The sequence below is a fragment of the Sciurus vulgaris genome (genome assembly GCF_902686455.1).
Source record: "Sciurus vulgaris genome assembly, chromosome: 7".
Taxonomy (NCBI): Eukaryota; Metazoa; Chordata; class Mammalia; order Rodentia; family Sciuridae; genus Sciurus; species Sciurus vulgaris.
The window spans coordinates 17,843,414-17,860,392 of record NC_136467.1 but is presented as its reverse complement, the minus strand read 5'-3'; the positions used below and the strand labels follow the sequence as shown (position 1 = coordinate 17,860,392).

The 16,979-nt window shown below is 44.0% G+C and overlaps 1 protein-coding gene and 1 long non-coding RNA gene across 6 annotated transcripts in view; one reads left to right on the top strand and one right to left on the bottom strand.

Moving 5' to 3' along the window:
* The window catches only part of LOC306665415, a 461,853-nt gene that overhangs the window by 50,477 nt on the left and 394,397 nt on the right, over positions 1-16,979 (bottom strand). The window lies entirely within an intron of this gene.
* Positions 1-16,979, top strand: part of SASH1 (SAM and SH3 domain containing 1) — a gene marked incomplete at its 5' end in the record, with an annotated part of 289,754 nt that overhangs the window by 251,866 nt on the left and 20,909 nt on the right. For all 5 annotated transcript variants that reach the window (XM_079146821.1, XM_079146820.1, XM_079146819.1 and 2 more), the window contains 4 exons: positions 4,867-4,999; positions 9,826-10,172; positions 15,361-15,435; positions 16,829-16,972. In XM_079146821.1, coding sequence (XP_079002947.1) covers positions 4,867-4,999; positions 9,826-10,172; positions 15,361-15,435; positions 16,829-16,972 — 699 coding nt within the window. The remainder of the gene's footprint in view (positions 1-4,866; positions 5,000-9,825; positions 10,173-15,360; positions 15,436-16,828; positions 16,973-16,979) is intronic.

The window sequence follows — 16,979 nt, the reverse complement described above, 5'->3', positions numbered from 1 at the left end:
AGGTTTGGAGCGGGGAAGCAAGCTGAGTGAGTGAGTCTGAAAAGGGCAGGGTTGTAATCCGGTGCTCAGCATGGTCTCAAGTGGTCCCTGGAAGGGTCTAGTAGTTCTTGCAAGTCTGGTTTAACCTTTATTCTGGCACATTGATTTCTACTGTACCATGTGGCTCTGTGGAAGCATTTATTCTGCACATCATAGTTGCAAGAAGTGTTTGTCATAGGGTCGAGTGAAGTATGTTGCAGCAGCAGGGACAGGCTTGCCCGCAGCAGCAAGGGGATGCTTTGACTGTGCTCCAGGACACAAATCTTCCTACTTGCAGATGTGATTAATTTTGTTTCCCTTTTCTGATCATCCTGCATGTAGCTGTGTTATAAAAGTTCTCCACGCTGGCTCCATGGCTTTCCCATTAGAACATCGCAGATGTGTCAAGGATGCACTTGTTCCAAAAGAAGCTGGGGAGGAGGGAGGCTCCACCCTCCTTCTTGTGCCAAATGGCCCTGAAGGTTCCCCATTCAGTGTCCTGGCAGCCAAATGGTGTACTATCTCTTTAAAGCAGCTATAGTTTTGTGCCTTGGCTTGGTCAATTTGTTATGGTTAAAAACTGTGGAGCCAGCTGTCTGCAATCTGATGTAATGTTGCTATAGAAACCAGAAATGAAACACTTAAGCATTCACCACAGAATTACTACATATAGCATTAGCCAAAGTAATTAAAAGTTGAGCCATATGGGCTTTCTGGTGGAAAAATCTGCAGCAGAGAGGCTAGAAATCAAATGTTTCTATTTACAATACTGTGGAGCCACTCTTATCCCACATCCTTTGGGTGGGATAGGGTGCCTTTTTCTCTTGAAGGTTTGGATGGGGAGGTATACAGATGACTGCATCCACCCTCTTGTTTATTGGTGATCAAATTAAAATTTCTTTTAGTAAATTTTAGTAAACTCTGACTCAGGGGAAGGAGACACAACATCTCACGGTTGAATATGTGTGAATATTTTTTCACTTTGGTTAAAATCTGTCATCATAGTTCTGATCCTGTTTCTCAGAATCATTTATTTTATATACGATGCAGATTTCCTTCATCTTTCACAAAGCTTCTTCAGGTGGGAATATTTATTTTAAATATTTTAACATTTTAATTTAAAAATTATATGCCTATATGTATTTCTTTTGTGTGTCTTAATTTTAAAAGTTCTCAAACTTCCATTCTGAGTAGTATATTTCCTAAATAAAAAACGCAATACACTACTTTTAGCAGTTGAGAAGTGGCACATGGTTATTTGAAAAGAGAAATATTATATGAAGCATTTATGATTTACCACCCAGTTTAGAAGAAGTGCAGCCTTTTACAATATCTTCATGTTAAAATATTTCACAACTTTTTTTCCTGGGGACTCAGGAGGAAGTGAGTCTCCATTAATCAAAAGCACTCTTGAACTCAAGTAACTTACAGGCTGACTTAAGAGGAAATTTTTTATTTAATAAGAAAACAGGGCTGGAGTTGTAGCTCAGTGGTAGAGTGCTTGCCTAGCATGCGTGAGGCACTGGGTTCGAACCTCAGCAGCACCACATAAAAAAATAAAGAAAGGTATTGTGTAACCTACAACTAAAAATATTTTTTAGAACAACAAGAAAGAAAACATAGCACATATATTTCTTGAATGACTTGGGTTTTATCTTACATTTTTCTTCATATAAATTTTGCTGCATCAGTCTTGTCCAGAATCCAAAACATGATAACGCAAAGGAAGTTGTCAGTTGCCATGGTTTGTGATTTGTCAATGGCAAGCACCTGCAAAACCTTCTTCTCCTCCTCCTTCTTCTTTAGAAAAATAGAAAAGCATCAGTTCACCATTCTAAAGAGCTTACATTTCTTAAAAAGTAGATGGAGCATGTGAAAGCAATTAACCAAGTACCTGGAATCTGTTATTTCTCACCACCGTGGATCTGGGCAAGGGAAAGTGGGGCTTTGTGCCGGGCATGGCCTGGATATCTGTTGTCCTGGTGGAACTGTTTGGATTTCTCCCTGAAAAGCTCTGTCTAAAGTGCCTCCCCTGCAGATGATGTGTGTCTTCATGGACTAAGGTTTTTGTATTACTAATTTCTGTATACTATTTCTTTTCATTTCCTCGTCCGCCCCCTCCATGCATACCTATGATACCGCCGTTTACCAGTGACAAGTCCTGCTCCCTCTAACGTTGAAGTCTGAACACTAGAGAAGCACACCAAGGCAAGCATATTAAACAGGTTTTATTTAAAAGTAATAATACAGACTTCTCCCAGGAGGGAGAAGGGGGCCATGGCTGATGTTCTAAAATCCCAAGAAGTGAGTGCACGCTACATCTTTATAGGTTAAGGTCTCTTTTTCTCCAGTTTTCTCCCCACTTATCTCTCCTTCCTGCCTAGTAACTAGGCCAGGTATCGCATAAAGTGAGAAGCGATGGGCAGGGGGAGGGCCAAGGTGATTCAGGCAGGTAAGGACCCAGGGGGCATTAATTAGCAGCTCCATGCTTGCAGTCCTTGATAAAGGCAGGTAAATTTGGTAATCAATGGGCTTCGGAGATCTTTGATATTCCATTCTCCCAGGGGCAGTCTCCAACTTCCAGAGGCAGATGGCTTCATGGCCTTCATTTCCTCGATTTGACCCAATCCCCTATTTCTACACTAACTGCCTGTCCCCAATTCTGGCTTCACCTACAAACCACAACCACCAGCAACCAACGAACAGGTGTAAAGTATATTTGCATTCGGATTTGGGGCATCGCGGCTTCCTTTATCTTGATCATGAGCACTCTCTGCTTATCTCATTTCCACCTGAATCCGGTATTTTTAAGGTGAGGGTTAGTGACATGTCTTGGGCTTCTCTCACAGGTATGTTCAGAGACATTCTGTTACGCACAGTTGCCGCTTCTGTTGCAATTGCTTGGCACTTGAGCTGCATCACCAGGCACAATGTTGTCGCGTGTTTCTTGTAATTCCATGCACTGTGGGCTCTTCAGGTGCTGATTGCCCAGAGAGCGGGCTAACCAGGTTCTCATTCCTCTGGTTGACCACTTGGACCATTTTATCACCTATCAACATTTCAACCAAGTAAAACTGAAATTCAGATCTGACAGTATTCATATGAGTTTGGCTACACTTTTTATGTTAAACTTTTTACCTCTTAAATTTTAGCCAAATGCATTCAACATAACCAACCTTCTCAGTTACCTGAGGATCCAGTTTCTATTCTTCTTAACCAGGTCACCCATAGTTAACTTTAATTTTGAAATCCATATACAATGTTTTCATCTAGGAATTTGAGAGAAATTGGACATAGATGTTGATAAATCCCCAGAAGGGGAGACTGAACAGTACCCCTTCCTAATGACTTGCTGATAGGTTTATAATAATTAATCATTAGTGGTCAAGAGGGAGAATGTACCGTGACGCCAGGCTGTGAGCTCCAGCGAAGGACCGAGGCCAGGAAAGCGGTGGTGTTTATCCCACAGAGAGGGCCAGAGTGCTAAGAAAATATTTGTGCACTTACATCCTGCACCGTTGTTATGCCTGGTCATTGACAGAATCTTCTCTAACAAGAGTTAGCTGTCCTCTGCTAACTCTTGCTTCCCTGTCTCATCGTAAAATTGGCATTAATGGGAGCTTTTCTTGGGGTAAAAGTCCCCGCCTTCACATAACATTCAGATATGTGGTTTGTTTTTGTTTTGTTTTCTGGTTTGAGTCATTTCTCTCCCTACCATTTCGTGAACTGGGTTTGAGGACGTGGAGGGAAGGCTGCTGTCAGGATATGCAGGATTAGCTGGATGCTCATGGGTCTCCAGGGTGTGCTGAGGCTGCGCTCCCAGCACAGCCCAAGCTCCGGCCCATGCAGCATGCTGTTAGTGGGAAACATCTTTTGCTTTTCCACATTTTGAATCGATACAGCAGAGGAAGCTGCATATTGAATGTTGGAGCCGACTTGGAAATGAAACTCTCATTTTGTTCACAAGGAAAGGATTGTTTTTAGCCTGGGTCACTGCTGGGGAGAGAGATCCCCCCCCCTTTCTCTCTCTCTCTCTCTCTCTCTCTCTCTCTCTCTCTCGCTCTCTCTCTCTCTCTCTCTCTCTCTCTCTCTCTCTCTCTCTCTCTCTCTCTCTTCCCCTCTCTCTCTGTAATGTTTGATACTTGAGGGAAAACAGCTGGGCCAGAACATACTTAAATCGCTGCAAAACGGGATGGGTTGCTGGGGAATATGGACTGGACTGTATGGCAGAAAAGGTCAGCTTTTTCCCTTGCCTCCCTTGGAGGAATGCAGGCTGCCCTCGCCTGTGAGCCGGGAGGCGGAAGGAATGGCTGTGATGTGGCATCAGTCCTGACAAATCGGACAGGAGGAGGTTTCTGCACTGCTTCCCCTTTCCTGCCTGCTGTTTTTGATTTTCAGGGGAGGCCTGGAAAAAGTCAACAGAATTTTGGTTTGGAGAAGTAGTTGATGACCACATTCAACAGCAAGTCCTGATGGGCCAGACAAAGGACAGCCCGGCCCAAACCACAGCAGTGTAACTGGAATTATAAGGCCAGCTCGGAGAGAGAGCCCTGCTGAAGAGGTCCTGTCTCTAAAAGAGACAGGGAAACAGTCTGATGAGACAAATGTCCCATGTGCCATTCAAGGGCAAGGATGTGTGTCTCATGCCCAGGACTTAATTCTGTGCTGAATTAGACCTTAAGATGGTATGTGCAGCTGTGTAAACCTGCTGGGCAAATCTGTTGGTGCCCCAAGTTCAGCCACAGAGCCGTTCAGGTTCCGGCTGGTGGAAAAGCCAGCTATACCCAGCTGCAAGAGCAAGGCTGTGGAGCAATTATCTGATTAATTTTTCCTTTGTTTCTTTGCCAGTCAAGAGAACAATCGGATGATGAGACTGAGGAGTCGGTGAAGTTTAAGAGGTTACACAAGCTGGTCAACTCGACTCGCAGAGTCAGAAAGAAACTAATTAGGGTGGAAGATATGAAAAAGCCCAGCACTGAAGGTAAAAAAGCCAACTCCACCCTGGTTATTCGGAAAGAAGTCACTTGGGGTCAGTTTTTCAGTAGGAACAATATGATTTCAAGTGGAAAATGTATTGAGCTCTGACCGAGGCTGATGGAATTGAGGCTGCTCATTAGCAGGAGGATGCTCTGCATGTTATGGAAGGAAGGAGCCCCCAGGTTGAGTATTTCAGGGGCTTAGTAATTTGGATGTGACAAACATGGGAAATGGCATTATGTTACAATGAAATTCTCTCAAGTGTAGTATAGCTTTAATTAAGAGTTTGTACCATTTTATATAAACCTTGCAACTTCTTACATAAGCCTCTCCTTCCAAAAAGGTCTGTATTTCTTGCTCAGTGATTTTAGTTCAAATTTGATAGATAGTGCATCCTTCTTGAGCAAACATCTAACCATCAAGGCACTTAATATCCCTTTGAATCTCTGAGGGGTGATTTGTTCTCTGGTAAACAATCTCAAGTCTCAATTCAAATGGGGTTTTAAGGACCTTCAATTCTGAGGGCTCTTTAAGAGCAGTATTACAGGCTGCTAAGATGAAGCAGTAATGTCAAGAGAGAGCCCAGCTGGGGTTTACGGTACTGAACAGTTAACCTTTGAATTACAGTTATGACAGTTTAAACCTCAGCCTTCTTCATCTCTCCTTTTTAGCAATATGCATTTGCAGCGTCTTGTAAAATTCTCCCCCAAAAAACAAATAAAAGAATTTCTTGTTTGTAAATGATAGTAAACAAATTGGAAAAAAATACCACACTTAAAAAAAAAAAAAGGCACATTACTTGTTAAAATGTCACATCTACATTTTGAGGAATTTCAAAATTTTAACATGTAGGTTTCAAAAGTATTACTGTAGAGGCCTTCTTGTTCTCTGTAAATAAAATCAAGCCATGCAGGGAACTCGATTTCACCTTATTTGCAATGATAAGAGTTTATCATTGATGCTGATGAGTATACTGATGCTTTCTAATTTTGTTATTATTTGTTCATTTAAATCATCTAAAATAGTATTGAGAATAAGGGGTTCCTGTGGTAAAATGTAGATTAGAAGGAGAAAAGGGGGACCAGCAAGAGAGAAATCAGCTTTATGGCTGGTTTTACAAACTTGGAGTTGTCTTTAATTCTAGGGCTGCATTTGAGTGTCTTTGTGTACAGTAATTCTGTGTATGTTTGAGTAAAATGTTGACTTTTGAATGTTTCAATCCTGCCCATCAGCCCTGGTTCCCACAGGATAGGACGTATCCTGATTTCCGCATGCCATAGTAGGTCCTGTGGAACCACACACAAGTGCCGTTTGGTACTGTTAAGATAACCATATGGAGTTGCCAAGTTCAATCCTGAGGGCATATTTTAAAACAAGCTTCATGCACGCTTGCCAAAACCAAATTTCAGCTCTGACAAGTTGGTGGGGCTTATCCGTAGATAAAATGGGTGAAGTACCCAACTCCAGGCCCACCACCCTGAAGGCCCTTCTTGTGTAACAGTCAAGTGTCTCGGGGCAACCTTCCACGAGAGTAACATTTTAAACATACAGAGATGCCCTAATTTGTATGTCATGCCAGAATAAATCAATTCAGCTATCTCTGAGAGGCCTAGTTGGAAAAAATGAAAATAATATACAAAGAATTATAACTAGAAGGTGGAAAATAATCACCCCATGGACCTCTGGGTATTATTGAGGCTTCACAGATAAAAGATGGATTTGAACTTAAGTTGCAAGTCGCACAGCTTGTCCATGTCACCAGAAGAAGCCCCAGTATGTGTGTGGCTCAGGGCATCTGCTCTGGGCTGCCCCCAACACCCTGCTGCCCTGGAGCTCCCTGGAGCCCTGGCATGACAGAGCTCTCTGAGGCTCCTCTTTGGCAAAAGAATTTAGGACCCATGCTCCTTTTAACCCCTCTTCTCTGATGCCTTTGGACTCAGAGATTTAATCCTGTCACTATCTTCTGCATGCCTGTGCCAGTACCAAGTTGTCTGAATAATAATTGTCCTTTACCAAGAGCTTCCTGAGTGCCCAGCACTTTCCTAAACACTTTAGATTTTATATGTCATCCTTAGCATGGTACTTACGCCAACCTCATTTCACAAATAAGGAAACAGACACAAAGAGTCTTAAGTAATTTACTCGAGGTCTTCCAGTCGGCTGACAGAAAAAGGTCCAGAGCTGAGTCTAGGCAGCCAGACCCCTCGGTATCTCCACTCGAAAGCCAGGACAGTTGACAACTCTTCACCCAGGCTCACCCGCCTAGCTTGAGTTTTGAGTCCATGATCTTTAGTATTTAACACAGGCCAGGGCAGCTCCTGTCATCTGCCCATTTCTGTGTCTTGTCCATAGAACTGATATTCCTCTTGTCCTGGTACCAGCTCAGCTATCCTCTACAGATTCATTGGCTTTTGTGCACTGCTGTCCAGCTTCAGAAGTAGCTTCATGTATCTCTTTTCTTTAAATGTTATCCTCACAACATCCATGTAGGGGATATTATGTAAAGATAGGCTGGCATTAGTACACAGAAGTGATCACCCAAGGTCATGGAGCTGGTGAGTGGCAGAGCTGGAACCAGAATCCAGAGCATAAGACTGTGTCTTTGGCATGAAGTCACCCCATATCCTCCTGTCAAAATCTCCTTTCTGTATGCCTGTATCAGCTGCATGAGATAGGTAAAGGCCTTCAGGGGAAGCAAACCACACCAAATGTGATTGAGTGAGCTCATCTCAGGTGCCATTCTGCCAAAAGGACAGTCAAACCTTTAAGTCAGAGCAGGATGGGGGGAAGCAATGCTCTAAGTCCAAGGAGTCCAAGACAAGGCTGGGAGTTCATTGCCCACAGGCATTGACAGAAGGTATGCGTTGCACATGGCCTGCACTCAGCACAAGCGCAGGACGCAGCCTCTTCGTAGGCAGTTGCCACCTTTCCTCCCAAGTCCTTACCAGGCTCTGACTTTTCAGAACCCAAAAAACAGAGTCACATATGTCACGTACATGTGTGCTCCAGCTGGTTCCAGGCTCAAATGTGACACCAGAAGTATTGGAATCTCTGACGACAACCTTAAACACAATCCAGAAAATGTGCAGACCACTGCTGAGTGACAGGTCCTTCCAATATCCAGGCTGGACCCACCTGGCCTCCCATCAGGATTGTGTGTTGCTAAGAGATTCTGCACATCCTGAGACACCCGGGCTCAACAAAGACTCTACCCAAGCTTGGGTTGTTTAAAACAGTTCTCTGTTGGGCTGTCTCTGTCACAGCCTATGCCTGAAGTCCTGTCTCAGCTGTTTCTTTCTGGAAGTGGAGAGAGCATTGCCTCTAGGAGAGGCTGCTGCATGCATCTCAAACAGCGTACGGATCCTTGTTCTCCCTGCTGTATTATTCAGGTGTCCTGAGGAAAGAGCAGGAAGCTTCCTGTGGTCTGTCTAGATCCGGTCAGGCCCTGACCTCTGCTTTTAAGCTTCCCTAAAAGATCCCTGAACAATTCTTCAGCGAACTCTGTGCTGGACGTAGTTTAGAGCCTCCTTCTCCATCACCATCCCCTGGCGGTAACATAAAGTCCATCTGGAACTAGATTTAATAGCAGTTGTTTTCTTCCTCCTCTATTTGTAACTGTAATCATCGTCATTTAGGGAAGGTAGCGGTTTTTAGAATTTGTGAGGATTGGTACCCTTCTGAACACCTCTCCCTCTCTGAATGGAGCATTCCTGTCCCTTTTCCTCCTGACATTTAACCAGGCACCAGACCCTCATCCCAGCTGGCATATTTAATGCGGTCCTTCTGTTCCAAGGAACTCTGTATTTTTTCCTCCTCACTATTCAGCTGGCAGAAAGCTGCAAAGCTCCAGCATTTCCTTATAATTCGAGGGACACAGCCAGTTGGGATCGCTACACCCACAGCTTGACCTACTTCTTTCCTCACATCTGTTCACATAACACATGCAGAAAAGAACTCGGCTTTCCTGCCAGCAAGTCCCAGCCTTTCCACTGGACTCTGGAGGGCTTGGCTCGCTACCTGGCTCCAGCGAGGGCTTCACGGGCTGGAGTCCTTTAGAAAAAGTGGAACACTCGCTCGAGCTGCCTGCGTGTCAAGGCCCTTAAATGCCCTACTTCAGCAGGGCCTGAGTGGCTGGAAATATCTGGCGGGGACCACCCAGTTCCCTAACTTTTGTGTTTGGCCAGTCAAGTGGGGGCCATCTTTCAATCACATTTGCAAGATATAACCCTTGATGGTGTTTCCCCACCCAAACTCTCTTGGAGATTTAATCACTTAAATGGCATATGTACCAATTGAAAAAAAAAAAAAAAAAAAAAAAATCACTGTCAGCCACAGGGCATTCATCAGGCTCCAACCACACAAAGCCGTCAGAGGCGGCTCAGAGGAGGGCCTTTCAGAAAGGGGAAAGACCGGTTCCCTACTTCTGTGGCTTGCCCTTAAAGGGGAGAGGAGATTATCTAGAAAGGCAGAAAGCATGTCATGATCATGACTGGCTTGGATTTTGCAAATGGCATTTTTAGTAGATCCTGTGAAGGTGTTTGGTCTCCAAAAATTCTTAGAGAAGGAGAAGCAGACCCATCCCCACCTGTTGACCATAAGCTTGTGTGGAACCACACATTTGCACAGTTGGATCATTTTTCTTTGTTATACACATATTTAAGTGGGGAGCCTATTCAAGTGGGGGCTGTGTTTGTGAAAAGGGTCATGATGTGGGCAGGACCGGCCATGATCTCTGTGTGACCTAGCTTGTGGGAGGGAGGGGGAGGTGACCTAGAGCCCGTGGGGGATACAGAGGCATGGTCACAGGGGCCTCTATTGGTTCCCCTCCAGGTGGGGAGGAGCACGTGCTGGAGAATTCCCCCGTCCTGGATGAAAGATCCGCCCTTTACTCTGGAGTGCACAAGAAGCCTTTTTTCTTCGATGGCTCTCCTGAGAAGCCTCCTGAAGATGACTCAGACTCTATCACCACGTCCCCATCGTCCAGCAGCCTGGACACCTGGGGAGCTGGCCGGAAGCTGGTCAAAACCTTCAGCAAAGGAGAGAGTCGGGGCCTGATCAAGCCCCCCAAGAAGATGGGGACGTTCTTCTCCTACCCAGAAGAAGAAAAGGCCCAGAAAGTGTCGCGCTCCCTCACCGAGGGGGAGATGAAGAAGGGCCTGGGGTCCCTGAGCCACGGGGTAAGTACGGACGGTGTTTTCTTCTATGACAGCCATCGCCGCAGGCACCACTTTCTGGTGTCCCTAGAGGAGGTTCAGAGTGTCCGCAAGCAAATCCGCTTGAAGAAAACGGATACTAATTATTCCTGTTCCAGAGCTTTTCTCTGCCAGCGCCCCTCCAGAAAAGGAGTGAACGGCACCACCTGCGACCTGCAGCTGCCCCGGCAGAAATCCAAGGGGGGCGGGAGCTGCGGCCTCCCCGGCAGAAGGGTGCGCGGGCGCGCCTCGGTCAGCGAGTTCAATGTCACCTACGTGGTGGAGCGGAGTCTGTACAGCCATCTGAACCTGACCCAGCTAGTGCGGCCCGCCTCAGACAGGACCCTGAGCAAGGCCGAGAAGCAGGACCTGAGGCGGTGCTTGCTGGAGGAGGAGGAGGAGGCAAAGCGCAAGTGGGCCGCCACGGTGGACCGCTGTACTAAGCGGGTTCTCTTGAGAATCCACCAGAAGTCTGTGAGTCTCCACGACGGTCGTGAGGACGGCCTTGTCATTTCCGTGAGGTGCAGTCAGGCAACGTGGCCTTTCTTCTCTGGAGGCTGGCTTCCTCCTCTTTGCTTCCCCTCATCCCTTCCTCCATCACCTCCACTCCTAACCCTGCCTTCCCTTCCTGGTGGCTCTCTCCTCCCTTCCCATTTCTCCCTGGGCCGAGTGAAGCCGTTTGATGTTGAATTCAAACTCAGTGCTGAGGCCGAGGCCCAGAGGGGCATCCAGGGTACAGGGGTGGGGCCGGGCTGCCTTGTTGGAGTGGCCCTCCTGATCCCCAGCCATCACGTCACTTGACCTCAAAGAAGCTGATTCAAAACAGAAGGCCATTTGGCTCTCGAAAGAGATGCTGACTCTTTAACTTGATGAAAACAATAGGGACCGGCTCTCGGAAACTTTGTGGTCAACCCTCGCCCATTGGTGAAGCACATCCCTTTTATTTGTAGGTACAGGTGGCAAATTCTTAGGTCCAGCCGGGAAAACAATGAACTAGAGCGCTTTTGCTCTACTCAAGTCTATTTGGCATTCTTATCTTTTTAAACAGAGGAACTGACGTTTGGTAATGTCCTCTAATGCCACATAGATGCTTCCGTCCACAAGGAGGAATCAAGTCCAAATAATAAAATGTTTTTCAAGTGTAATTCTGAAAGGTCAGAGAGACCTAGCACAATTTGTTTTCTGGGCATGAATTATTTTGGAACTTCAGAATATAGATATTTTCCCCCCTGGAATCACCTCCTCACTTTGAGCTTGCACAATGGCCCGTGTGAAATGGCACGGAGGGAGGAGGAGCTGGCACTGCTGTCCTCTGGCACCTTGCTTAATCCACCCGGGCTGTTGGCTCTGGGCCCCTTTGAAGGGTCTGAAAGAACCTTTACAGCAGGATATGCTTCGATGGTGGCTTTTCCCAGGGTTCCTTCACATTCATGAATAGGACGTTCTTCCCCGGACGATTACTGTAATTTAAATTCATTCAGTCAAGTTCTGCTTTTGTGAAAATGAAGACTGATTGGTCAATGCCATCCTTAAAATGACCTTCTCTGTTCTGAAAGGATCTTGGATCCTTCCTAGCCCTTGGGTTTTCCAACTCTTCCCACATGCATTGACTTTCTTCCTAGATCTTATTTTCTATCTTTTCCCATTTGTATGCTTCTTGCAACACTTTTAATACTATTAGTCTGTGGCAAAAGCTTTTCTTCTGGCTCTTTCTACATCATGGCAACAGTTTTTGTTGGTTTTGTTTGGAAATAACAGAATTGTCTTTGTCACTCATTCAGCCTCTGGTCTACTCTGACCCACAGATCTTTTATAAATTACGAGTGTGTGTGTGTGCGCATATGTGTGTGTGTCTCAGAGATTCCTCTCTCTTTCCCTCTCTCAATATATATATGTTTATATAAAATATATTTATATAAAACCTTGAAAGAACAGAGCCACATAATACTTGATGACTCATCTCTGTGAGTTTAAATTATATAATACTGAGAATTCATTCAGTTTAGGCAGCTTGAGTTGCTCATGTGCCTCTAATTTATTGCCAGATTAATAATAGAACTTCATCAGGTCTGTCTCTCAAGAAGCTGTATTTCCGAGATTTGTGTTCATTAACATTGTGGGCCAATGATCACTTTTCACTGACTTTGAGGATGGATATCAGGCCACCTTGTCTCTGAGTACCCCCCGCCAAGATGGTGCTGTGTGATCTTTGTCCCGATTATTAGTCTGAGCTGTGTATTTTCATGATTCTATGAACTTGAGGCAGTACCGGACTGTTTTAATGCAGAGAACTTAAGCGAGAATATGTGTTTTAACAATAGAAGGTGCTTTTCTTCTTTTTGGTGCTGGAGATTGAACCCAGAGCTCGGCCAGCCCTCTATCACTGGGCTACACCCCCAGCCTTGGGGCTTTGTTTTTGTAAAGGATCGTTCTTATTTCTTTGCTTCTTTCATTTGAAATGTTCTTTTCCATTCTCCCTGCCATACGTTTCCTCCATTTTATCCCGGAGTGCACAGTTTCCTTTAATCTTTAGCCTTGATCTTTTTGCCTTTCAAAAATGCCATATATGCTTGATGAAACCTCAGGGAAATGATAATGCTTTGTATTCACTGGAAATGGTCACGTGTCTTCCTTTTTATTTGGTCATTCAATTTTTGTTTGGGAGAACAGACATGCATGACATTTCGGAATTTTGTCCATTTTAAATTCAACCTCCAGAACATGTTTTCAACTGCATGACCATCCATTGACTAGCTCTCCTCATCCCAAGCATCTATCTAAAATGTTTTATAATTATCTATACAAGAGATTATAAGCTAAAAATTTATCTAGATTGTCCAAGTCAAAGATGGGTTTATTTTTATTTTTGGATTCTCTCTTGAAGGGTGTTGCTTCAAGAACAACTTAATCTTATTAGAAGAAGTTGGAGATTCATTCAAGCAATGTTTATTGTTATATTTTTGTCAGTCCTCCATTGATAAGAAAAGCAATGTTTCAGAAATCTTAGTGTATCACTGGGAGGAATTTTAGTTGGTAGTGAAGCAAACCAGCCCATTCTTTCAGCTTTTTATTTTAGGCCTAAATGCACACAATGGGTGTATACAAAACTTAAATGAGCTTCTAATTTACTGCAGTCATAGTTTCCACATGAATTCTTTGTCAGTTATTTCATATGCATCAGAAATAACATGCTGGGCTCCAGAGTTGCAGTAGATGTCATTTAGAGCAAGGACGTGCAAAAGCCATAAAGTAATCAGGCATCTGGGCGCCATACTGTGTCTGTGAAGCCCTGAGTCACAGGAAAGGAACTGAATAAAGTCGCTGCCTTTGCAAAAATGAGAAAACTGATTTGGCATTATAAGCCAGAAAGGAAAGTTAATGTCAAAATTTTGCCTTGAGAAATGGTCACAGTACTACTTCCCAGTTAGGTGGTCTGGTGGCTGTTTGCACAGAGAGTTCTCTTTCCTTTAGTGGAGCTGGACAGAAGTCTAGTTAAGTTGGATGGAAAGGAATTCAGGTTGACTAATATTTAACAGAATTAGATGAACATCACTGAAAGCAAGTGGGTAGTAGGTTATTTAAAACAGCAGCAGCGGTGCTGCTAAAGAACAAGTGTTCTGGGACATCCTGAATGTTAGTTGTCCCCAAACGCCTTGCTCTTTCTACCTCACCTTATGCCACAATTGCCACCTCTCTGGTTGTGACCCGTTCTTGGCATGCTCTGGTTTTACAACTGAGCTCCCAGATCTAAGGCCCAGAATGGAGCTCTAACCCTTCATTTGCATATTTATAATGTTGACTAAGCCTGAGCTTCAGCATCAAAGTAGTCAGGAAGGATTACCAAGTTCTCAGCAAGGCCATAACAAAGTAAGCAGGGAGACCAGCATTCATAGCGTGTCTACTTCATGCCAGACAGTGCGCTAGGGGTCTTCAAATATGTGATGTAAAAATGATTTCACTAATGCAGAATCCAAAGCTCGACCTGTGGACACCTAGCAAGTAAGTGGCCAAACCAGAACTTGGGTCTACCTCTGTGCAGTTTCAAAAACCAAGTCATTTTCTTTCCCAGGATGCTTCCGCTTTCCTAGTATAGTAAATTCACATATGTCTAAAGTACATTTATGTTAAATAGACAATGTTTGTAACATGCATTGTACTTTCCTGTTTATTTCTTCCATTTAATAGCTGTTAACTAGAGTTTTCTAAGAAACAGGTAATACAAAATATGGGGGCCCAAATCTGGTGTTCAGTTTTTATTGCTAACTGTGTGAAAAAAAAAAAAATCATTAGTTATAACAAAAATTAGTGTGTTTGGGGGTGGGGGCAGCAGGAGTGGTCATTGAGTGATTTGTGATAGAAAAACAACAGAAATTTGATCTGAGTTCTGGAAATACCAAATCGCTGAAATATAAGCAGTTCCATGAAGTTTGAAACTAACAAAAAGTGCTATAAAGTTTTCACCCATTTTTATAACATCAGTGTTTTTCCTATTGAAATTAAAGAGCGTGGTCCAAGACAGTCACTCAAGCAGAATTTCTCTCTCTGGGCAGATGTGTCTCTGCTTCATCCACTGTGAGAAAAGGGCTATAATTAATTGAGTTGGGCAGTTAGATGGAAAAGTTACCAGTGTTTTTGGCTAGGATGGGAAAGCAGTGATGAGTAATCTTGGCCTGTTTGGACTACTACTATAAACATAACCCCCTTCCCCTTTTCAGCGTTTAAAATTAAACAAAACAGCCTTTTAGGAAAGCCTGCTGTCAGTAGCACAGCAGAGCGCTTCAGACCTGGTTTCCAGGACCACTAAGCGATATACCTTTATTGTCACTGATGTTCGAGATCAGGGAATCCTAATAGCACTAAATTCATGGAAGGTTTTTGGTTAAGAAAAAAAAAGAAAGAAAGAAAAAGAAAATCCAGTTGTCTTTTGCATGTTCTGGGGATTTAGACCTCGGGTGTAGGCAGAGTTCCAGGCGTCTGTGAAGAGCAGAGTAAGTGCAGTTCCCTTCTGACATGAATCATGTGTTTTTTCCCTCATCATTTCTTGTTTCCTCCTTTCATCCCGTACACGTATTTGTGATTCAGAGATGTCCCACAGAAGGCACGTGTGTGGGGTTGTGCTCAGCTGACTTAGCATAACGGACTTATCCCTGCCCTCCCCCCTCCTTTTTCACAGAGAACCTGCAGTTTTGGAGGATTCGACCTGACAAATCGTTCTCTGCACGTGGGCAGTAACACCTCTGATCCTATGGTGAGTAGAGCCCAGAGGAAACCGACAGCTTAGATCTCACGTGACGTGGCCGATGCGTTTGAGAATGGACCCTGGTTTTCCTCAGTATCCTAATCCGTGTTTGCAGAGAAACCCTACTGCACCGTCCACACAGAAGAGTGGATGATGACCCCCCTCTGGCCTCCCTGGCTTTCCTGAGAGTGGCACAGTTCCTTGAATGACTCTGCTTCCAGTTTTCCTCACGTAACAAATCCAGATGAGTTTGGCTTCTGCAGTCCCAGTCATTTGCCCCCACAAACCTTTTATTCACACTAGTTGCAGATGCACAGAACCACAGCTAAACACAAGTAGTGAGGCCCATGACTTGTGTTCTAAGAGTAGGGGGTGGCATTTCTAATGACAATCTTACTGAGGACTCAGTCCATGGCCCCCCATGGTCTCCACTAAACCTAGGTCTTTCTGATAATAGAGTGTTCTAGAATGAACCCAGCCTTCTTAGGGCCAAAGCAAGCCCAACACCTCAAGACCAAGGTCACTGCCTCCATGAACCTGCTCTGGGTTGTGTTCTAGGGCCATGCCACCACCTCGTCATAGAAGTTCTGTCCCCTGACATCTTTCTCAAGGCCCCTGGGGTATAGGTGAATTTTACTTGCAGTTTTACTGAACCCTAAGGCTATGAAGCTGCAAAGTGAAGATTTCCCCTTTAAATTTGTTGTGATCAATTAACAGCTAAAATTCCCAACTGTGAGATACAGGGTAAGAATTTTCTGGAAGATTAAATTATTTTATTTGAATACCAAATTTTATTGATTCCTAAACCAATAATTTTTATGTAGTCAATCTATTTTAAAAATGAGAGAAAGTGCTTTTATTTTCTTTCTTGGGGCAAGATGGTCACAGTCTCAATTGTTCAGGGAAGGAAGTTTATGCACTCTTAGGCACTGACCACACTGAACGTCAGTGACAAAAATCCAATCTGATGTTGCATTTCTCATGTCTGAGCTTCTACCACTGTGTCCTTAGCACTTTCTTAGCATGATTCCACAGTATTATTCCTCCCTTCTCCCCAACTGCTGAGGTTACATGGGCCCTGGTTCATGTAGATCCCTGTGTACTAATGAAATGGAGTTCTTGTGTGTTTAAAATGATTGAAAAAAATCATAATTGGAGAAGAATGTAGTAAGATTTAGTAAAAAAGTGACTCATCCCATTTTAAACAAACAAAAAGACTCTAACTAGGCTTTAATTTCTAATCAAACAGATAAATAGCAGCACTGAGTTAACATAAGAAAAATTTCAAGATTCTGGGGAATGCCAGTGTTTTCCTGAAAGCTAGAACATTAATGGTTTGGGTAGTAAAACCTGTTTCTGGGCTCCATGTTCCAAGACAAAGTATTTATGTTTTGTCTCACAGGGTAAAGAAGGAGATTTCGTGTACAAAGAAGTCATCAAATCACCCACGGCCTCTCGCATCTCTCTTGGAAAAAAAGTGAAATCAGTGAAAGAAACAATGAGGAAGAGAATGTCTAAAAAATACAGCAGCTCTGTCTCTGAGCAGGTATGTG